Source organism: Oncorhynchus clarkii, chromosome 7 (genome assembly GCF_045791955.1).
Source record: "Oncorhynchus clarkii lewisi isolate Uvic-CL-2024 chromosome 7, UVic_Ocla_1.0, whole genome shotgun sequence".
Classification (NCBI taxonomy): Eukaryota; Metazoa; Chordata; class Actinopteri; order Salmoniformes; family Salmonidae; genus Oncorhynchus; species Oncorhynchus clarkii.
In genome coordinates this window covers 69,991,325-70,013,066 of record NC_092153.1, presented here as the reverse complement: position 1 = coordinate 70,013,066, position 21,742 = coordinate 69,991,325, and the positions used below count along the sequence as shown (strand labels likewise).

General features: G+C 43.1%; 2 protein-coding genes across 2 annotated transcripts in view; both read right to left on the bottom strand.

Moving 5' to 3' along the window:
- Nucleotides 1-491: 491 nt before the first annotated feature.
- LOC139413774 (tumor suppressor candidate 2-like) lies at nt 492-6,916 on the bottom strand. The gene is made up of 4 exons (XM_071161514.1): nt 6,747-6,916; nt 4,331-4,618; nt 2,704-2,824; nt 492-2,347 (listed from the first exon to the last, which is right to left on the bottom strand). Exons 2-4 carry the CDS (start codon nt 4,483-4,485, stop codon nt 2,282-2,284), a joined length of 342 nt encoding a protein of 113 aa, XP_071017615.1. The 5' UTR covers nt 4,486-4,618; nt 6,747-6,916; the 3' UTR covers nt 492-2,281.
- A 127-nt stretch (nt 6,917-7,043) lies between these two features.
- The window catches only part of LOC139414426 (ras association domain-containing protein 1-like), a 31,134-nt gene continuing 16,435 nt past the window's right edge, over nt 7,044-21,742 (bottom strand). The window contains exons 2-3 of the mRNA XM_071162338.1: nt 8,755-9,031; nt 7,044-8,417 (exon numbers count right to left, since the gene is read on the bottom strand). Of these exons, the coding sequence (XP_071018439.1) occupies nt 9,000-9,031 (32 nt within the window). The 3' untranslated portion in view covers nt 7,044-8,417; nt 8,755-8,999. The remainder of the gene's footprint in view (nt 8,418-8,754; nt 9,032-21,742) is intronic.

Below are 21,742 nucleotides of genomic sequence, written 5' to 3'. Positions count from 1 at the left end.
TCAATATTATTTGTAGATCATTCAGTCACAATTGACTGAAAATGCATCACATCGGCTGCAATGTCAAACATGCCCAATCACTTTCCTAACAGTGTAAAATGATTTTTTATAATATGGCTTGACACTGCAGGAGTCATCTGTGCCCAGAACTCAAGCACAGTCATGTACAGAGCCTTCTATTTACAATAGAGACATTTACATTAGAAGGCTCCACGTGGTCTGCTGTTTGGAAGGCTGTTTGGGAGTACTGCCAAATTCTCTATTACGACAGTGGAGGCAGCTCATGGTAGAGAAATGAACATTTCATCATTGGCATTGTGTTGTGACAAACCTGCACATTTTAAAGTGACCTTTTGCCCCCAGCACAAGGTGCACCTGTGTAATGATCATGCTGTTTAGTCAGCTTCTTTAAATGCCACACCTGTCAGGTGGTTAGATTATCTTGGCAAAGGAGAAATGCTCACATTTGTGCACAGAACAAAATAAATAAGCTTTTTGGGGATTTTTTATTTAAACTCATGAAACATGGGACCAACACTTGTTGGGTTTATTTTTGTTCATTGTATGAGAAATCAGTGTTTGAGGACCGTGTTGGGTGCACATGTGCCCAGGGAGACAGCAACCTTGCCTTAGGTCCAGCTCTGACTTGACTCCTTTGGGTTGGCGAGCCCAAGCGGATTATTATGTTCAGATGGTGACGGAAACAAATGTATAAAAAACTACAAACAGGCATACCTAAACTAAAGAGACAACATCAAAACGAAAGGCTTCATGGCCACCAAACCAACCCAGCAGCCTCATGGCTCTCAATCTGGGACACTGACTATTGACCAACTGAATTGGCAGCACCTGATGTGCTTATCAACCAGGCTCAACACCTGGACAAGGTTGCTGCTGCCCCCTGGCGGGGGTATGGAGTGTGGAAGTGAGCTGTCTAAACTAAGTAACCTATTCCATAACACTATCCATGAACACAGATATGGGGAGAAGAGAACACAGAAATTCCACAGTTGAAAGAGGGAGACATCAGTTTGTGTAATGGTATGTAGAAGACAAAGGGACCACGACCCAACTGGATACATTTTGAGTTGTAATTAAAAATAATGCCATTATAACAGTTAAAATAAATTAACAGTGAAATGTATCGCGCTAAAGCAGTGAAGGAACAGAGGACTTTCCCAGGGGGACTAAAGTTCGTGCTTCTCTGTACATGTGTCTGAGGCCTGGGCCCGTGCAAAAAAAAAAAAAAGCTATTCAGTAGGATTGCCGAGCTAGGATCAGACCCCAGCCCGTCCCCCATCCCTTTAATGTCAATGTGATTCACTATGATGATCTCAAAGGTTAAAACTGATTCTAGATCAGCCCATACTCAAACATTTCATAAAGCCCTGGTCTTGACACCATGATCACCACAGCCAGTCAAACATTACAACACGTCACATTAAGATAAGCTTAGATCACATTGGCCACCAATTGTCTAGCTCCATCATGGGGAAATGAGAAGCAGAGCCATGGATTTCACATGACTGTGCATGGTGGAAATTATATCAAGCCATGATGTTTTTTTTGTTTTACTTGTAAACATAAAATGTGCATTAAATATTCCTATATCTCTAACCTCATGATATGGCCCTAATAGCTGAAGCCCTATCATTACTCTGGAAGCTCTGAAGACTGAACAGGTATCGGAAAATCTCACCCCTTAATGCGTACAGATGGTAAATTAACTCTCTAGGGCAGGGTTTAAAGATATAGGATTGCCGGCCTATTTTGAGAGACTCTACTTAACAGCCCATGGTTCAACTCAAATTGTCCCATTACATTCTTCTTACAAAGTACAATGGATCCTCCTACCAGAGCACACTGCTGCTGTGAGACAGGCAGACAAGCTGTTGTCACACTTCATTCCATATCCACTAACACACATACTGTATATATTGAATAGGTTGAGGGTAACGTGAGCAATAATTATGTCTTCAGCCATCTTAACTGACGTGTTTCACAGATCATCGACGGTCTCCGTAAGTGGCCAGGTACTACTTTGTGTAACGTGACTTCACACAAGCCACACTTTACAGAGTCCACATGCAGGGGCTCAACACAATCATGTGTTTAGACAGCCTGTCTATCGTCACAGGTCAGGGCTCCGGCCAAACATCACAGGGAGACCACGTGGTTTAGAGGGCTTCAGGGTAAAGTACAGGTGGAGAGGGAAACAGGGGGACGGAGTTGACACATTGACTAGTCTGAGTCTGGTCTCAAAACGTGGCTCCAGGCTTCATCAAACCTCACAGAGAACGACAGGGAAATCCACATGGATGCAGGGGTGCTCCAGCTTTATGGTTCCCTATATGGAAAAAAAAAACAAAAGAGACAGAATGATGAACACAACTAAAACTAAAGCACATGATCATTCATTAGTTACCTAAACATTCAGATGTGAGATCAGGATATTGGATTTCGCCATATTGGATATACTGGTCTGGGGGTGGGACAATTTTCATCATGCATACTAGGGGGGTGTCCAATAGAGTTTCTATTGGAGAAATTCTGATTGGAAGCAAACAGGAACTTCCCTATTTCACCCTTTTGGTTACTAGCAAATACACCCCTGAATGTTGTATTCCAAATGGGGGCCGTTACCTGACAGAGGGGGCCGTTACCTGACAGAGGGGGCCGTTACCTGACAGAGGGGGCCGTTACCTGAGGTATGAGGTTTTTCTGGATCTTCTTCAGTTTGGCCCTCTTGCGGCCGTTCTTCGTCACAACCGTCTCCTCATAGAACTCGTGGGCCAGGTCTCCATCCTCGTCAAAGTACAGGGAGCTGAAAGCAGATAAGACATAAGGGTTACTGCTGGGTGTGGTCTAGTCTGATTAATCAGGCTGTAATACACAATTAATTGGTATATACAGCCTTGGACTAATTCCTGCAAAATCGTGTAAATGTTCCTTACAAGCCAGAATGTTGAATATAATATCATTTAAACTCACTCTACCAATTGTGAGGTTTATCCGCAAGCTGCTCTAAATTTTTTACAAAATATCCACAGGAAAGTATTGCTTATCACAACTTTTTAGAGAGCCGGGTTGATTTGGTTCAGTACCAAGAAAAGTTTGTTTTATATTCAATATTCTGTTCTCTCATCAATAGCTATTGAACCAAGCATTCCATGACAATGAACAGTTGTACAGTCTGAATTAGGGGAGGATGGAGAACAAATAGACACCTTTTTTGTATGCCAATTTCAATTGTTCTCCATCCTCCCAATTCAGAATATATAAATGTTCATTGTCATGGCATGCTTGGTTCAATAGCTATTGACAAGAGAAAACCAAATATCCAACATAAAACAAACTTTACTTTGGTGCTGAACCGAACCATACACCTACTGGCTCTCTAAAAAGTTGAGTAAACAATACTTTCCTGTAGATATTTGGTCAAATTTCAAGCAGCTGAAGATCAAACCACACAGACAACCAGTAGAGTAAGTTTAAAATGTAATTTTATTCAACATTCTTTCTTGTAAGGAACATTTTAATTATTTTGCAAGCATTAGTTTGAGGCTGTATATACCAATTAATTGTGTTACAGCGTGATTAATCAGACTAGGTGTTCTCCACAGATACACTACCTGTTTTAGAACACCTACTCATTCAAGGGTTTTTCTTTTTTTTCTACATTGTTGAATAATAGTGAAGACATCAAAACTATGAAATAACACATGGAATCATTTAGTAACCAAAAAAGTGTTGTATAAATTACATTTTGATTTGTTTTTGAGATTCTTCAAATAGCCTTAATGGCAGCTTTGCACACTTTTCAACGGCAAGGACTGGGAGACTAGTCAGGATCGAGGGAAAGATGATCGGAGCAAAGTACAGAGAGAGATCCTTGGTGAAAACCTGCTCCAGAGCGCTCAGGAACTCAGACTGGGGCGAAGGTTCACCTTCAAACAGGATAACGACCCTAAGCACACAGCCAAGACAACGCAGGAGTGGCTTCGGGACAAGTCTCAGAGACCTGAAAATAGCTGCACAGCGACGCTCACCATCCAACCTGACAGAGCTTGAGAGGATCTGCAGAGAAGAATAGGAGAAACACCCCCAATACTGGTGTGCCAAGCTTGTAGAGTCATACCCAAGAAGACGGGGTATGCTACAATTTCTAAAACCCTGTTATTCTTTGTCATATGGGGTATTGTGTGTGTAGATTGAGGGAATTTGAACAAAATCTATTTTAGAATACGTCTAACGTAACAAAATGTGGAAAAAGTCAAGGGGTCTGAATACTTTCCAAATGCACTATAGGTACTTATGATGCTGTATTTACCTTTGTCTGGTAAACACGAAGGGCGTCGCCCTTTGGAAACTTCGGAGCCTCGCCAGCGACTGTTCGTCGACTCCCTCTTTGGTTGGATCACCATCAACACTGCCTGAACCAGCAAAAGGCCAATAACCCTTGGTTTTGGAGCCACTACCTCCCATCTTCAACTGTAGGACATTATTTTCTTGGCCAGACTGCACCCAGGAGATGTAGCTAGTTGGTGCTCGATGAAGGTGTTGACAGTTCGAGATAGGGACGTTGTTAATCAAGTAGAAGACAGTAGCTAGCTAGAATCTAAAGGAATTACAGAGAAAGGAAGTTACTAGAAGCTAGATATGGATGAATGGTGACAAACATTTCCCTGGCAGCTGCTGGTTTTGCGAGAGACCACATTACCTGCAGTCTTAGCTATGTTGACATCTTTTGCTAGCTAGCTAGCCATTTGTGACTATTTAGCATGAGTTAGTGGTCTTTCATCTAGTATTCTATACTCAAGCAATAAGGCCCAGATGGGGTGTGGTATGTGGCCATTATACCATGACTAAGGGCTGTTCAAGATCACAACGCAACACGGAGTGCCTGGATACAGTCCTTAGCCGTGGTATATATCCCATATACCACAGACCCCCAAGGTGCTTTATTGCTATTATAAACTGGTTGCCAACGAAATTAGAACAGTAAAAATAAATGTCATGCCCGTGGTATACGGTCTGTTATACAACAGGTGCTTCTAAACCTGAATGCTAATTGGTTAAAACCGCTTTCCATCCGGTGTCTATTCCACAAATTACCACCGGCTAAATCTGACGTTAAAATGCCCATTTACTCATACCCATTCCATGTGACTACGCAATCCACTGTTTCATCAACCCAGCCGGGCAATATATAAAGTTGATCTCCACTATAAAAAGCGTCTAGACATTCTCACATTTATGGGCTCCTGAGTGGCGCAGCAGTTTAAGGCACTGCATCTCAGTGCTAGAAGCATCACTACAGATCCTGGTTCGATTCCAGGCTGTATCACAACCGGATGTGATTGGGAGTCCCAGCTTTCCCATTGTAATGGGAATGTCAAGAGTCGGGATGAGATACAGCCTTTCTCAGCCAGTAGAAATCATGAATCAGATGGTATTGTTATTACAAAGAAATGTCAATTGAAAAAAGCTACAACTTAACAAAATACTGTTTACACTTTCCAGCTTCAGTTTGAAGTGATTGTGTTGTTTGCTAGCTCCTATCAACAACAGTGACGTGAAGAGAGAGCACATTTTCTATGCCAGGCGAAATCACGTCTCATTTGCTCATTGTTATGGATGTAGCCAAATAAATGTCACTAGAAAGCTGCTTAAACAAATGCAGTGACTAAGTTAGCCATGGTTGGCTAGCCAGCAAGCAAGGGATAAGAACGTTGCCAGCCAGTATGGTAATGGAACATTTAGAACGAAAGACTGGGTCGCGTCCATAGATACAGTACAAAAATACTGAATGACTGGGTCGCGTCTTTGGCAACCGAACTGATAGAACGAAAGACCAGCCAGCCAGCTTGGATAGCAACACAAATTGTCAGGACTATAGCTTGTGGAAGGATGAAAGAGTATGAATAAGTTAATCAAAGTAACATGAACATGTCAATCATTATTTGAATATGTTGCTAACCCGTTGCATAAAATACTTTGTCTCGTCCCTAACACCCCATGCCAATATAACCTCCAAACACCAGCTTCTCGGTCATTATAGCTTAATTATAAACTTGGTGGTTCAGCTCTGAATGCTAATTGGCTGACAGCCATGGGTTATCAGACCGTAGACCACGGGCATGACAACATGTATTTTTACTGTTCTAATTACGTTTGTTAACAATTTATAATAGCAATAAGGCACCTTGGGGGTATGTGGTATATGGCCAACATACCACGGCTAAGCGCTGTATCCAGGCATTCCGTGTTGGGTCGTGATTCAGAACAACCGTTAGCCGTGGTATATTGGCCATATAAACACACACCCTCGTGCCTTATTGCTTAAATATACCACGGCCGATCAGCATTCAGGCCTCGAACCACCCAGTTTATTTTTTTTAAAACATAGCAAACGAGCATGGTGGATTTGAGGCTGGCGTCAGTTTCCCAAACCAATATAGCTTAGCTAGCTGTTAGCGAGCTGTTTACACCAACGACGTCCTGTCATCATCCGTAGCTATCTAGCCGACAACTCACATAACTTTCCTGTTAAATAGCAGCATGTCATATCTGAAACAGGTTGAAGTATTGAGCTTGGCAGAACATTCCAGCGTGTGAGGCGGTGATATGCTAGTCGTAGCTAAGGCCCTTCAGAATATCAGATAGCTAGCTACAAAACGCCATACGTGCTGTCACGTTTCCATTTGATTGTTACATGCTTGAAAGCGCATTCACTAACGCCATACCCAGAGTAATTTCAGCGTGATGTCGATTGAAATCTAGGAAGTGGTAACATCCTTTGACGACGAATGCCTTCAAAACACAAACAGCTCTCTCACGTTGAAAAAGCTAGACACAGCTTTCAGCCTCTCCCTCACTTCCGTCAAATGGAGGGAACCTGCGTCACTTCCAGTCTTTTTTTTATTTATTACTTTCCTTGTTGGGAAGGAAAGGAGATGAGGAAAGAGACCAGATAAGCAAAATAGTCTACTCTAAAGTGGGTGATGTAACGTTAAGTCAAAGTAACAACACTGATAACAAAATAAATATTCAATGACTTATCTTTTTATTATTGGAAATATGAACACTGCAAAATATATTTATTTCCTTAGATATGTAATTCCCATAATAAAACATGCATGACACTGGCTAATTAAAAGTTTAAAGGATTTATCTGAGTAATTTTGACAAATGGCTTCCCAGAAAGCTGGGCCATGTGCAGTAGGAAGAAAATGTTTTTTTTAAACAGGGAGAGACCTAAACTGTCCCTGTAAGAACACAGCATTTTGTTTTTGATTGAAATACATTTTTGCTACAGTATGCCCTACTGAACACAGCCCTGGTCTAAAACAGTTGTCAAGTTTCATCACACGTCCCTAAACTAAGATAGAAATCTAGAGAAAGCCCACAACAGATTGGCATGTCAGATGCATTCAATGATCCCTTTATTAACAAGGGGAATTATTGGAGTAACAACAGCTCAATACAATTAAATCTTCAGTTATTGCAACCTCCCCCAACATCTGAGCAGCAGAATACATTTTCCCAGTGGAAAAACTCCAGTTCTCCAGTTAAGCCGTGTCCATACCAGGACATCTCCTGGGTGTCCAGCCAATGACGTTATCGTCGGTCCTCACTCCTCAGACAACTTCTTCCAGTCATTCACAGTAGTGCCCAATCCAGGCCTCACAACACCCATAGTAGTAGCCCACATGTTTGCTCTAAATATCTCTACCTTCTCTCCTAGCTTACACTACTATGTCCCTGGGCTGAGTTAGTCGGCAGGCGACTGCCGACTAACTCATCTACAAATAACGACTCATTATTATTTGTGGATCAGTCCGTCAGTCACAATTTACCCATGATACATTACAATGTTGATCCTCTCGAACATGGCCAAAGTCTGTTTCAAGGACATGTTCATGATTGATCTAACCCCCTTTGGCCGTAGTTGCCATCAACAGCTGCAGAGGTTGTTGTGCTGTGCTCTATCTGCTACATCAAGGACAGCTCTAAAGACGTTTGAACATATGGCATATTGTGTACCATGCTCCTGGTGGCTGCTGGTCAATAGTGTGCATGCCTCTCCACCATGATGCCATTACATCACATCAGCCTGGGGTGGTGATGTTGGCCATTGCCTCCTTCACCCTGTCCCTGCCCAGAGCGTAGCAGAGTAATTACTCTGTCAACACTTTACAATACACTTCATTTTCAGTATTGCGCATATGAGAGCCCTCTTTGTGTATTTTTTGGACATAGAAATATGTTTTATTTCTATGGTTTTGAAGATGACTCACATTGACCTCCCCAGTCTCATTCTCTTTCAACACCAGACTGAGGACTATCTCATTAGGTCCGGCACACAGACGCAGGTGGAGCGGCCGCTCGTCATCAGACAGCTTAGAGGAGGTATACTAGAAAAGTAAAACAAAGAGAGATACATAGCCATAATATGACCTTTGAACAGTCTCTATTCCTTTGATACTTTTTTGAGTTTAATGTTTACTGTTCATTTTTGATTGTTTATTTACATTTTGGCAATGTAAACATGTTTCCCATGCAAATAAATAAGAGAAAGAGAGAGAGAAAGAGAGAGAGAAAGAGAAAGAAAGAGAGAGAGAGAAAGAGAAAGAAAGAAAGAGAGAGAGAGAAAGGACATGTTCATACATTGTGTTTGGTATCATATTAAGTGAAATGATTTGAGCACGTTCATGACAGTGCATTTAGGTTATATTGCCTATGGACACTCACTCTGGTTTTGATGTTCACTTCGCTCAAACAGGGCGAAGTTGGCCGGCTTGTCCACCACAGTGAACTTGTTGAGCAGGGCCTCTATGACCTCTCGTACCTGTGTCCGGGAGCCTATGTGCAGGTGTTTGGCTGTATCTTTGGGGAGGTAGAAAGAGGTCCGGCACTTCATTCCCCCATCCAGCTGCCCCGATTCCTGTGGTGAAGACGCCTTCCAAGGGGGTGGGAGTGACACGGGACGAGTCAGCTTAAAAAGGACTCTGATGAATCCGTCTCGGTTCTGAAAAAAGGATACAGGAACATAAGTCCTTAGATGGATTGTCAATGGGCATGTCAATACAGTGAGAACACAACGTGCCTGAGGAACTCATACACTGAACAAAAATATGAATGCAACATTTAAAGTGTTGTCCCTATGTTTCATGAGCTGAAATAAAAGATCCCAGAAATGTCCTGTACGCACAAAAAGCTTCTTTCTCTCAAATTGTGTACGCAAATTTGTTTACATCCCTCTTAGTGAGTATTTCTCATTTTCCAATATAATCCCTCCACCTGACAGGTGTGGCATATCAAGAAGCTGATTAAACAGCATGATCATTACACAGGTGTACCTTGTGCTGGGGACAATAAATGACCACTCTAGCTGTTTTGTCACACAACACAATGCCCCAGATTGGCATGCTTACTGCAGGAATGTGCAATTGGCATGCTTACTGCAGGAATGTGCACCATAGCAGTTTCAGCACAAACTGTCATACAGTCAATTACAGTCAATTAGTATTTGGTAGCATTGCCTTTAAATTGTTTAACTTTGGTCAAACGTTTCGGGTAGCCTTCCACAAGCTTCCCACAATAAGTTGGGTGAATTTTGGCCCATTCCTCCTGACAGAGCTGGTGTAACTGAGTCAGGTTGTACTTCCTGACTGATGTCTTGAGATGTTGCTTCAATATATCCACATAATTTTCCTACCTCTTGATGCCATCTATTTTGTGAAGTGCACCAGTCCCTCCTGCCCAAAGCACCCTCACAACATGATGCTGCCACTCCAGTGCTTCACGGTTGGGATGGTGTTCTTTGGCTTGCAAGCATCCCCCTTTTCCCTCCAAACATAACAATGGTCATTATGGCCAAACAATTCTATTTTTGTTTCATCAGGCAAGAGGACACTTCTCCAAAGAGTACGATCTTTGTCCTCATGTGCAGTTGCAAACCGTAGTCTGGATTTTTTCTGGTGGTTTTTGAGCAGTGGCTTCTTCCTTGCTCAGCGGCCTTTCAGGTTATGTCGATATAGGACTCGTTTTACTGTGGATATAGATACATTTGTACCTGTTTCCTCCAGCATCTTCACAAGGTTCTTTGCTATGGTTCTGGGATTGATTTTCACTTTTCGCACCAAAGTACATTCATCTGTAGGAGACAGAATGAGTCTCCTTCCTGAGCGGTATGACGGCTACGGGGTCCCATGGTGTTTATACTTGCGTACTATTGTTTGTACAGATGAACGTGGTACCTTCAGGCATTTGGAAATTGCTCCCAAGGATGAACCAGACTTGTGGAGGTCTACAATTTTTTTTCTGAGGTCTTGGAGGATTTCTTTTGATTTTTCCATGATGTCAAGCAAAGAGGCATTGAGTTTGAAGGTAGGCCTTGAAATACATCCACAGGTAGACTCAAATTATGTCAATTATCCTATCAGAAGCTTCTAAAGCCATGACAAAATTTTCTGGAATTTTCCAAGCTGTTTAATTAAAAGCACTTAATGTATGTAAACTTCTGACGCACTGGAATTGTGATACAGTGAATTATAAGTGAAATAATCTGTCTGTGTCACGACTTCGGCTGAGGTCGGCTCCTCTCCTTGTTCGTTCGGGCGGTCGAAGTTACCGGCTTTCTAGTCATCACCGATCCATGTTTCCTTTTTCCTTTTGTTTTGTCTTGATTACGCACACCTGATTTCTATTCCCTTATTATGTTCCTTATTTAACCTCTCGTCTACCTTTCTGTTTTGTCCGTGATTGTTTTGTGTTACCGTGTGTGTTGAGGGTTCTCGTGATGTTTCCTTGTTGGAGATATTTTTTATTTTTTTGTATTAATATTTTGAGTAAAGACTTTTGTGTTTTTCCTCAAACCTGTGTCTTGAGCCTGACTCAGACAACGAATCCAGCACATTGTTACAGTCTGTAAACAATTGTTGTAAAAATTACTTGTGTCATGCACAAAGTAGATGTCCTAACCGACTTGCCAAAACTATAGCTTGTTAACAAGAAATTAGTTGAAAAACAAGTTGTAATGACTCCAACCTAAGTGTATGTAAACTTCCAACTTCAACTGTATATGTTCATTAAAAGTAGTTAAACCTACCCCACAGTTTGTCATTATACACGAAGCAAACATAACATGGTGTCAGATTGGTAGTCGCTATGATGAGACAGAGAAAAGAAAGGAGTAACTGCAAATTTCTGTGACGAAAATTGAACTTTCTACCACAAGTCAAGTGACGTGAGTAGTTAAAGATGCTAGCTTGCAAGAGCGATGGCAACGAGCCGCAGCAGCGAGAGCGAGGCTGCATTGGGATCTGTTGACAAGCAAGTTGATGAGCAACATACCGAAGTAAGAGAAATTGACACTGTACCTGTTTCCCGTCATAGATAGACTTAGTCCTCCTACTCCTATGCAGTAGGAGGTGGTGAGAGAGCATGGCGCCGACAGAGATGGTTCGAGCTTCGAGTTCTTAGGAAACTATGCAGTATTTTCTTTATGTATTATTTCTTACATTGTTACCCAAAGAAATCTTATTACATACAGCCGGGAAGAACTATTGGATATAAGAGCAACATCAACTTACCAACATTACGATCAAGAATACAACTTTCCCAAAGCGGATCCTCTGTTCGAACCATCACCTAGGACAATGGAGCTAATTCCAGTAGGCGATCCAAAACAACAACACCGCAGAAGGAGCAGACGAAGTGGCCACCTGGCAAGGCCCCATAGACGTGCACATCGTACACCGCTCCCGAGTATACTACTAGCCAATGTGCAGTCTCTTGACAACAAGGTATACGAAATTCGAGCAAGGGTTGCCTTCCAGAGAGACATCAGAGATTGTAACATTCTCTGTTTCACTGAAACATGGCTCTCTCGGGATATGTTGTCGAAATTGGTTCAGCCACCGGGCTTCTCCATGCATCACACCAACAGAGATAAACACCTCTCTGGGAAAAGGAATGGCGGAGGTGTATGCTTTATGATTAACGACTCATGGTGTAATCATAACAACATACCGGAACTCAAGTCCTTCTGCTCACACAATCTAGAATTCCTTACAATCATGTACCAGCCATTTTACCTACCAAGAGAATTCTCGTCAGTTAGTCACAGCTGTGTACATTCCCCCTCAAGCAGACACACCAAGACGGCCTTCAAGGAACTTTACTGGACTATATGCAAACTGGAAACCATACATCCTGAGGCTGCCTTTATTGTAGCTTGTGATTTTAACAAAGCAAATTGGAGAACAAGTCTGCCGAAATTCTTCCAGCATATTGAATACGCGCGCAATACCTTTGACCACTGCTACTCTAACTTCCGCGATGCATACAAAGCCCTCCCCCGACCTCCTCGGAAAATCTGACCACGACGCCATCTTGCTCCTTCCGTTTTATAGGCAGAAACTCAAACATGATGTACCAGTGATGAGAACCATTCAACTCTGGTCCAACCAATCGGAAGCCATGCTTCAAGATTGTTTTGATCACGCGGACTGGAATATGTTTCGGTCAGCCTCAGACAACAACATACACTGACTCAGTGAGTGCATTTATGAAGAAGTGCATTGGAGATGTTGTACCCACTGTGACTATTAAAACCAGAAACCATGGATGGATGGCGGAATTTGCGCAAAACTGAAAGCGTGATCCACCACATTTAACCATGGAAAGAGGTCTGGGAATATGTCTGAATATAAACAGTGTAGCTATTCCCTCCGCAAGGCAATCAAAGAAGCAAAATGCCAGTACAGGGACAAGGTGGAGTCACAATTCAACGGCTCAGACACAAGACATATGTGGCAGGGTCTCCAGGAAATTACGGACTACAAAAAGAAATACAGCCACGTCACAGACACGGACACGTCAAGCAGAGATTCAAGCAGAGATTCAATATATACCTAGCATCCAGTAGAGCAGGGGGAGATGATGACAAATTGAAAGCTCCCATTTTTCTGCATGTTATTGGAGAGGATGCATTGGACACTTACAATAGCTTTCAGCTAGAAGAGGCAAACTTGACATTGACTGTGCTAAGGGGCGGCAGGGTAGCCTAGTGGTTAGAGCGTTGGACTAGTAACCGGAAGGTTGCAAGTTCAAACCCCCGAGCTGACAAGGTACAAATCTGTCGTTCTGCCCCTGAACAGGCAGTTAACCCACTGTTCCTAGGCCGTCATTGAAAATAAGAATTTGTTCTTAACTGACTTGCCTAGTAAAATAAAGGTAAAATAAATAAAAAATAAAAAATGGCTAAATTTGAGGAGTACTTTGTACCAAGCCTGTACGTCATGTTTGAGAGATACAAGTTTCTCTCATGATCAGAAACAGGGAGTTAGTTTTAACCCGTATTTGGCTGAGCTGAACACACTGAGCCAAACGTGTGAATTTGAAAATCTGAAAGACTCACTGGTGAAAGACAGGATAGTCTGTGGCATACTTGATAATGGACTCAAGGAGAGATTGCTGCGTGAGCAACAGTTAACTTTGGATAAAGCAGTGAATGTGTTGAGCAGCTGAAACCACCAGACGACAAGCTAAAGAGCTGCGTAGACATCAGTGCATGCAATAAAAAAGAGAGGAGCACCACACATAACGCCTTACAAAACACCTTACAAAACGCCTTACAAAACACCTTATATATAACGCCTTACAAAACACCTTACAAAACAAAAACAAGCAAAAGAAAGAAATCATAACACTACACGTGGAAAATGTATCCACAAGCCAAAAAATTGCCCTACAAATGGAAAATCATGTAACAACTGTGGGAAAAATAATAATTTCTCAAAAGTCTGCAAAGCTGAGGCTGCAAAGAAAAAGGTTCACACAATCAAGGAGGAGACTGAAGAATTCTTTGTTGATTTTGTGGAAATATGCAATGCAGTAAAAGCTGAATGGATTGTGCCATTGACTGTGAATGAAACTATAATATGATGTGATGAAAGAAACATACAGGAACTCAAATCCTTCTGTTCACCTGATTTAGAATTCCTCACAATCAAATGTAGACCGCATTATCTACCAAGAGAATTCTCTTCGATTATAATCACAGCCGTATATATCCCCCCCCAAGCAGACACATCGATGGCTCTGAACAAACTTTATTTAACTCTCTGCAAACTGGAAACGATTTATCCGGAGGCTGCATTCATTGTAGCTGGGGATTTTAACAAGGCTAATCTGAAAACAAGACTCCCCAAATTTTATCAGCATATTGATTGCGCAACCAGGGGAGGAAAGACCTTGGATCATTGTTACTCTAACTTCCGCGACGCATATAAGGCCCTGCCCCGCCCCCCTTTCGGAAAAGCTGACCACGACTCCATTTTGTTGATCCCTGCCTACAGACAGAAACTAAAACAAGAGGCTCCCACGCTGAGGTCTGTCCAACGCTGGTCCGACCAAGCTGACTCCACACTCCAAGACTGCTTCCATCACGTGGACTGGGAGATGTTTCGTATTGCGTCAGATAACAACATTGACGAATACGCTGATTCGGTGTGCGAGTTCATTAGAACGTGCGTTGAAGATGTCGTTCCCATAGCAACGATTAAAACATTCCCTAACCAGAAACCGTGGATTGATGGCAGCATTCGTGTGAAACTGAAAGCACGAACCACTGCTTTTAATCAGGGCAAGGTGTCTGGTAACATGACCGAATACAAACAGTGCAGCTATTCCCTCCGCAAGGCTATCAAACAAGCTAAGCGCCAGTACAGAGACAAAGTAGAATCTCAATTCAACGGCTCAGACACAAGAGGCATGTGGCAGGGTCTACAGTCAATCACGGACTACAGGAAGAAATCCAGCCCAGTCACGGACCAGGATGTCTTGCTCCCAGGCAGACTAAATAACTTTTTTGCCCGCTTTGAGGACAATACAGTGCCACTGACACGGCCTGCAACGAAAACATGCGGTCTCTCCTTCACTGCAGCCGAGGTGAGTAAGACATTTAAACGTGTTAACCCTCGCAAGGCTGCAGGCCCAGACGGCATCCCCAGCCGCGCCCTCAGAGCATGCGCAGACCAGCTGGCCGGTGTGTTTACGGACATATTCAATCAATCCCTATACCAGTCTGCTGTTCCCACATGCTTCAAGAGGGCCACCATTGTTCCTGTTCCCAAGAAAGCTAAGGTAACTGAGCTAAACGACTACCGCCCCGTAGCACTCACATCCGTCATCATGAAGTGCTTTGAGAGACTAGTCAAGGACCATATCACCTCCACCCTACCTGACACCCTAGACCCACTCCAATTTGCTTACCGCCCAAATAGGTCCACAGACGATGCAATCTCAACCACACTGCACACTGCCCTAACCCATCTGGACAAGAGGAATACCTATGTGAGAATGCTGTTCATCGACTACAGCTCGGCATTCAACACCATAGTACCCTCCAAGCTCGTCATCAAGCTCGAGACCCTGGGTCTCGACCCCGCCCTGTGCAACTGGGTACTGGACTTCCTGACGGGCCGCCCCCAGGTGGTGAGGGTAGGCAACAACATCTCCTCCCCGCTGATCCTCAACACTGGGGCCCCACAAGGGTGCGTTCTGAGCCTTCTCCTGTACTCCCTGTTCACCCACGACTGCGTGGCCACGCACGCCTCCAACTCAATCATCAAGTTTGCGGACGACACAACAGTGGTAGGCTTGATTACCAACAACGACGAGACGGCCTACAGGGAGGAGGTGAGGGCCCTCGGAGTGTGGTGTCAGGAAAATAACCTCACACTCAACGTCAACAAAACTAAGGAGATGATTGTGGACTTCAGGAAACAGCAGAGGGAACACCCCCCTATCCACATCGATGGAACAGTAGTGGAGAGGGTAGCAAGTTTTAAGTTCCTCGGCATACACATCACAGACAAACTGAATTGGTCCACTCACACAGACAGCATCGTGAAGAAGGCGCAGCAGCGCCTCTTCAACCTCAGGAGGCTGAAGAAATTCGGCTTGTCACCAAAAGCACTCACAAACTTCTACAGATGCACAATCGAGAGCATCCTGGCGGGCTGTATCACCGCCTGGTATGGCAACTGCACCGCCCTCAACCGTAAGGCTCTCCAGAGGGTAGTGAGGTCTGCACAACGCATCACCGGGGGCAAACTACCTGCCCTCCAGGACACCTACACCACCCGATGTCACAGGAAGGCCATAAAGATCATCAAGGACATCAACCACCCGAGCCACTGCCTGTTCACCCCGCTATCATCCAGAAGGCGAGGTCAGTACAGGTGCATCAAAGCTGGGACCGAGAGACTGAAAAACAGTTTCTATCTCAAGGCCATCAGACTGTTAAACAGCCACCACTAACACTGAGTGGCTGCTGCCAACACACTGACACTGACTCAACTCCAGCCACTTTAATAATGGGAATTGATGGGAAATGATGTAAATATATCACTAGCCACTTTAAACAATGCTACCTTATATAATGTTACTTACCCTACATTATTCATCTCATATGCATACGTATATACTGTACTCTATATCATCGACTGTATCCTTATGTAATACATGTATCACTAGCCACTTTAAACTATGCCACTTTGTTTACATACTCATCTCATTTGTACATACTGTACTCGATACCATCTACTGTATCTTGCCTATGCTGCTCTGTACCATCACTCATTCATATATCCTTATGTACATATTCTTTATCCCCTTACACTGTGTACAAGACAGTAGTTTTGGAATTGTTAGTTAGATTACTTGTTATTACTGCATTGTCGGAACTAGAAGCACAAGCATTTCGCTACACTCGCATTAACATCTGCTAACCATGTGTATGTGACAAATAAAATTTTATTTGATTTGATTTAATACATTTCAAGCTTGATACTGGAGCACAGGAAACCTCTTGTCGCTGGATGACTACAAAACACTGAAAGTGAAGAGCAAAATACACCCGGTTCAAGGTTAATCAAGGTTACTGGTTATACTGGGGATAACGTACCAGTCAAAGGAAGCTAGCTGTATAGTAACTTTACAGCACAAAGAAAAACTTCAAAGTACAGCTGCTGATCATGAAAACGATTGTACAGCCTATTCTAGGATTCATTGCATGTGAAAAGCTCAATTTGTTGAAAAGAGTGTATGTAGTGACATCACAGACTGAAAATGACCAAAAATTACTACTGGCTGAGTACGAGAATGTGTTTGAGGGTCTTGGATGTTTACCAGGAGAGCACAAAATATGTACTGATGACAAAATTATTCCAGTTGTGCATGCATGCAGAAAAGTTTCATTTGCACTGAGGAAAAAGTTCAGGAGGAACTGGGACGCAAGGAAAAGATGGATGTCATCAGAAAAATGGATGAACCTCACTGGTTATTGTGGTGAAAAAGAACAGTGATCTCAGGATATGTCTAGACCCAAGAGATCGCAACAAAGCAATCAAGAGAAAGCATTTCAAGTTGGCAACCAGAGAAAAGATAATGTTGCAGTTTGCTGGAGCAAAGTGGTTCAGTAAGCTTGATGCCTCATCAGGATTCTGGCAAATGAGGCTAGACGATGCAAGCTCAAGGCTATGCACATTCAACACACCTGAGAGCAGGTACAGATTTCTTCGTCTACCATATGGGATTCTCTCAGCGCCAGAGGTCTACCACAAGACAATCCACATGATCTTCGAGCACATTTCAGGAGTGGAGACCATGATGGATGACTTCATCGTCTGGGGGTCCACAAAAGAAGAACACGACGCGAGAGTGAGTCAAATGCTGGACCTGACACGGAAGGTCAACCTAAAACTAAACCAGGACAAAAGCGAGTTTGGAGTGAAAACACTTACCTTCGTGGGAGATGTACTTTCAGAGAATGGAGTCAAACCAGACCCGAGGAAAACATCAACAACATGGTGCGCCTGAAGAACAAGGACAACGTGAGACGCTTCATGGGCATGATCACCTACCTTACAAAGTTCATACATCAACTGACAGCACAGTCCGCTCCACTCAGATGTCTCTGGAACAGAAAAACAAATGGGAATGGTCCCATGAGCAGGAAAACTGCTTCAAAAACATAAAGAAGACAATCACAGAAGAGTCAGTGCTCAGGTTCTATGATCCAGAGAAAAGCACAAGAATTTCTGCAGATGCGTCACAGTTTGACCTGGGAGCAGTTCTTCTGCAACGGCATGACGACACATGGCAACCCGTCGCTTATGTGTCCAGAGCCTTGACAGGCGCAGAGACAAGTTATGCACAAATAGAGAAAGAACTACGGCGCGCACATACGCATGCAAAAGGTTTCACCAATATGTCTACGGACAAGACTTCAAAGTAGAAACCGACCACAAACCATTGGTGTCAATCATGTCTAAGCCACTGAATGATTGTCCAATGAGAATCCAGAGAATGTTGATCAAACTGCAAAAGTAGGATGTGAAGATCATCTATGCCCTGGAAAAGTTCATGTTCGCCGCTCTTTCTCGAGCAGTCTACAAGAAAGAGAGCTTCGACACACAGTAAAACACTGAGATTCAGGCCTACGTCGACATGATCGTAATATCACTTCCGTGTCTTCTGAGAGAATGGAGCAGATCAAAAGAGAGACCGCAGCTGACCAAACAATGACAGGGTTGAAAGAAACAATCTGATAAGATGGCCCGCACAGAAAAACAACTGTCCAAGGAGAATACAAGATTACTGGATGTGCAGAGCAGAGCTCACCGTTGTGTATGACATAGTGTTCAAAGGCAACAAGATTGTAATTTCCATGGCACTACGCAAAGAAATGCTACAGAAAGTACACGAGGGCCACTTGGGTGAGGAAAAATGCAAACGACAAGCACAAGAATTAATGTACTGGCCAAGAAAGAACCAGAAAATCAGGCAGACCACTGTTTCATGTGAACTGTATTTGACATACAGGCCAAAGCAGCAAGCAGAGCCGCTAATGCCTTATCCAGTACCCAACAAACCCTCCTACAAAGTTGGATTCACATTGTTGTTACCGACTACTACTCAAACTACCCTGAAGTAGCAACACTGCCAACTGCCTCCAGCAAAGCTGTAATCACCTACCTGAAATCAGTCTTCGCAAGACATGGGGTTGCATCTGAACTGTACTCGGACAATGGCCCGCAGTTCTCAAGTTCCGAATTCCTATCGTTTGCTAACGATTGGGGATTCCGACACAACACCTCCAGCCCCAACTACCCAAGGTCCAACGGCTTAGCAGAGAATTCAGCCATAATTGTCAAAGGTCTGATGAAAAAGGCACACGATGGAAAGGAGGATTAAAAATCCCAAAAAATCTAACGATATACCGCAGCGCACCCCTGCAGAACTCACTTTCACCTGCACAAATATTGATGGGACGTCGCATACGAACCAACCTACCCATCCATGAGGACTTGCTAAAACCCAGAGGTGCTCACAAAGTCAAACTCGAAAGAAAAACTGAATGACTCCAAGACATCACTACAGGAACCTGGATGCAGCAAGGGTGCGTGCGGAGAGAAGTTGCACCGCGATCCTATGAGATCCAAACGGAGCATGGATCACAACTGAGACAAACAGAGTGGATCTAAGGCTTCAGCCATTCACTCAAGGGACTGAGGATCATCAGGAGGATACTGCTGAAGCGCCTTTAGCAATGGAGAATTCAGTCAGAACAGTTGGACAACTGCTCCAGCTCCGATTCCATCTCATCCTGGCTTCAGTATCCGCTGCTGGTCTGGCTGCCCCACGTCATCTCAAATGATGGGGTCTTTTCCATTGCCTCGTTTAATTCCATATCTCTATGTTACAATGTTAACGGATTTGTGCGTCCCTCACTAATTGTCATCAATTCTCAAAATCATAGCCTAGGTAATTATTAAATTATATCCACTCGAGAGAAACTTTTAAATTCAATTTAACAATAAGCTCCCCAATAAACATTATAATATTCTACCATTCCTACTACTACTCTACTTGTCCCGTTACATCAGTCCCTCACATAATTTACATTTGATGGGGAGTCCGCATGTGGTCCATGAGTCCCACCCATTGCTCCTCCCTGACCATGAAATTAAAGCACCGAAAGAGCATCTAGCCCCTCCCCTACTGTTACCATTAGCGTCAGCCCCCCCTACTTTCCCAAAAATGACCAACCCGAATGTTCAGCTGTGACAGCGATTGCTCTTATGGCCATTTACCACAACAACAACAGTCAAACCACCATTAACACCATAGGATAAATAACTGAGGAGCATGGTGTTTTCAAACTATAGTCTAGTTCGGACTCGTGTTCTGTCAATAACTGACTAAAACAGAAAGTATGTAGCAGAACTGACTAGTGTTGAATAATAGATGAAAATGTATTGACTTTTTTATTTCATGAGTTATGCATTTAAGGAGATATTTTCTGTGGTGCAAAATTTGAACAGCTGTTTTACTGTGGTGTTACTAAGAAAACTCCTCTCCGCCCTTCTAAATTGTTTGCAAAGGTTCTGGCCATCTTGACAGGCAGGCAGCCTCAGGAGGTTGGTAATAAAATCTCTATCTCTGTGAGCATATGGCACTCTGGAACTATAGGCTCTAAAAGCAGTAGGCCTAGATCAATGGTTCCCAAACTTTTTATAGTCCCGTACCCCTTCAAACATTCAACCTCCAACTGCGTACCCCCTCTAGCACTAGGACCAGCGCACTCTCAAATGTTGTTTTTTGCCATCATTGTAAGAAAACACTCTGAAGTTTCTAAAACTGTTTGAATAATGTCTGTGAGTTTAACAGAACTTATGTAGCAGGCGAAACCTCGAGGACAAACCATTCAGATTTTTTGTTTTGAGGTCATTCTCTTTTCAATGAGTTTTCATTGTGAATCCAGATTTCTAAGGGACCTGCTTGCAGTTCCTACTGCTTCCACTGGATGTCACCAGTCTTTAGAAATTGGTTGAGGTTATTCCTTTGTGTAATGAAGAAGTAGCCCTGTTCAAAACGAGGGTCACTTCAAGTGTACTGTTAGATGGAGGCGCGTGACCAGAAAGGTAGCGTCAGTTTGTTTTCTTCCTGTATTGAACACAGATCATCCCGTCTTCAATTTTATAAATTATTTACTTTAAAAAATACCTAAAGTTACATTACAAAAGTAGTTTGAAAAGTGTACAGGTAACTTTTTGAGATATTTTGTAGTCACGTTGCGCAAGTTGGAACCGGTGTTTTTCTGGATCAAACGTGCCAAATAAATGGACATTTTGGATATATATCGACAGAATTAATCGAACAAAAGGACCATTTGTCATGTTTATGGGACATATTGGAGTGCCAACAAAAGAAGCTCGTCAAAGGTAAGGCATGATTTATATTTTTATTTCTGCGTTTTGTGTCGAGCCTGCAGGGTTCAAATATGCTTTCTCTCTTTGTTTCCTGAGGTGCTATCCTCAGATAATAGCATCGTTTGCTTTCGCCGAAAAGCCTTTTGGAAATCTGACATGTTGGCTGGATTCACAACAAGTTTAGCTTTAATTTGGTATCTTACATGTGTGATTTCATGAAAGTTTGATTTTATAGTAATTTATTTGAATTTGGCGCTCTGCATTATCACTGGCTTTTGGCCAGGTGGGACGCTAGTGTCCCACATATCCCAGAGAGGTTTTAATTGACCCCCCATAAACGTAACGGACATGTACCAGGAGCTGTGCCAGGCCCGCCACGTCTGTTGACTCATCCAGCTGTAACACATAAAATACACTGGCTTGTATGTGAAACAGTAATTGTTTCAAAACATATG

What these genes read in the sequence shown, in the direction of transcription:
- LOC139413774 (XM_071161514.1), bottom strand. Translation starts at nt 4,485, where the DNA reads ATGGGAGGTAGTGGCTCCAAAACCAAGGGTTATTGGCCTTTTGCTGGT. An exon ending in TTCGTGTTTACCAGACAAAG is followed by an intron (nt 2,825 to 4,330) that starts GTAAATACAGCA and finishes ATCTGCTTTCAG; the next exon opens with CTCCCTGTACTTTGACGAGG. An exon ending in AGAAAAACCTCATACCTCAG is followed by an intron (nt 2,348 to 2,703) that starts GTAACGGCCCCC and finishes TTTTCCATATAG; the next exon opens with GGAACCATAAAGCTGGAGCA.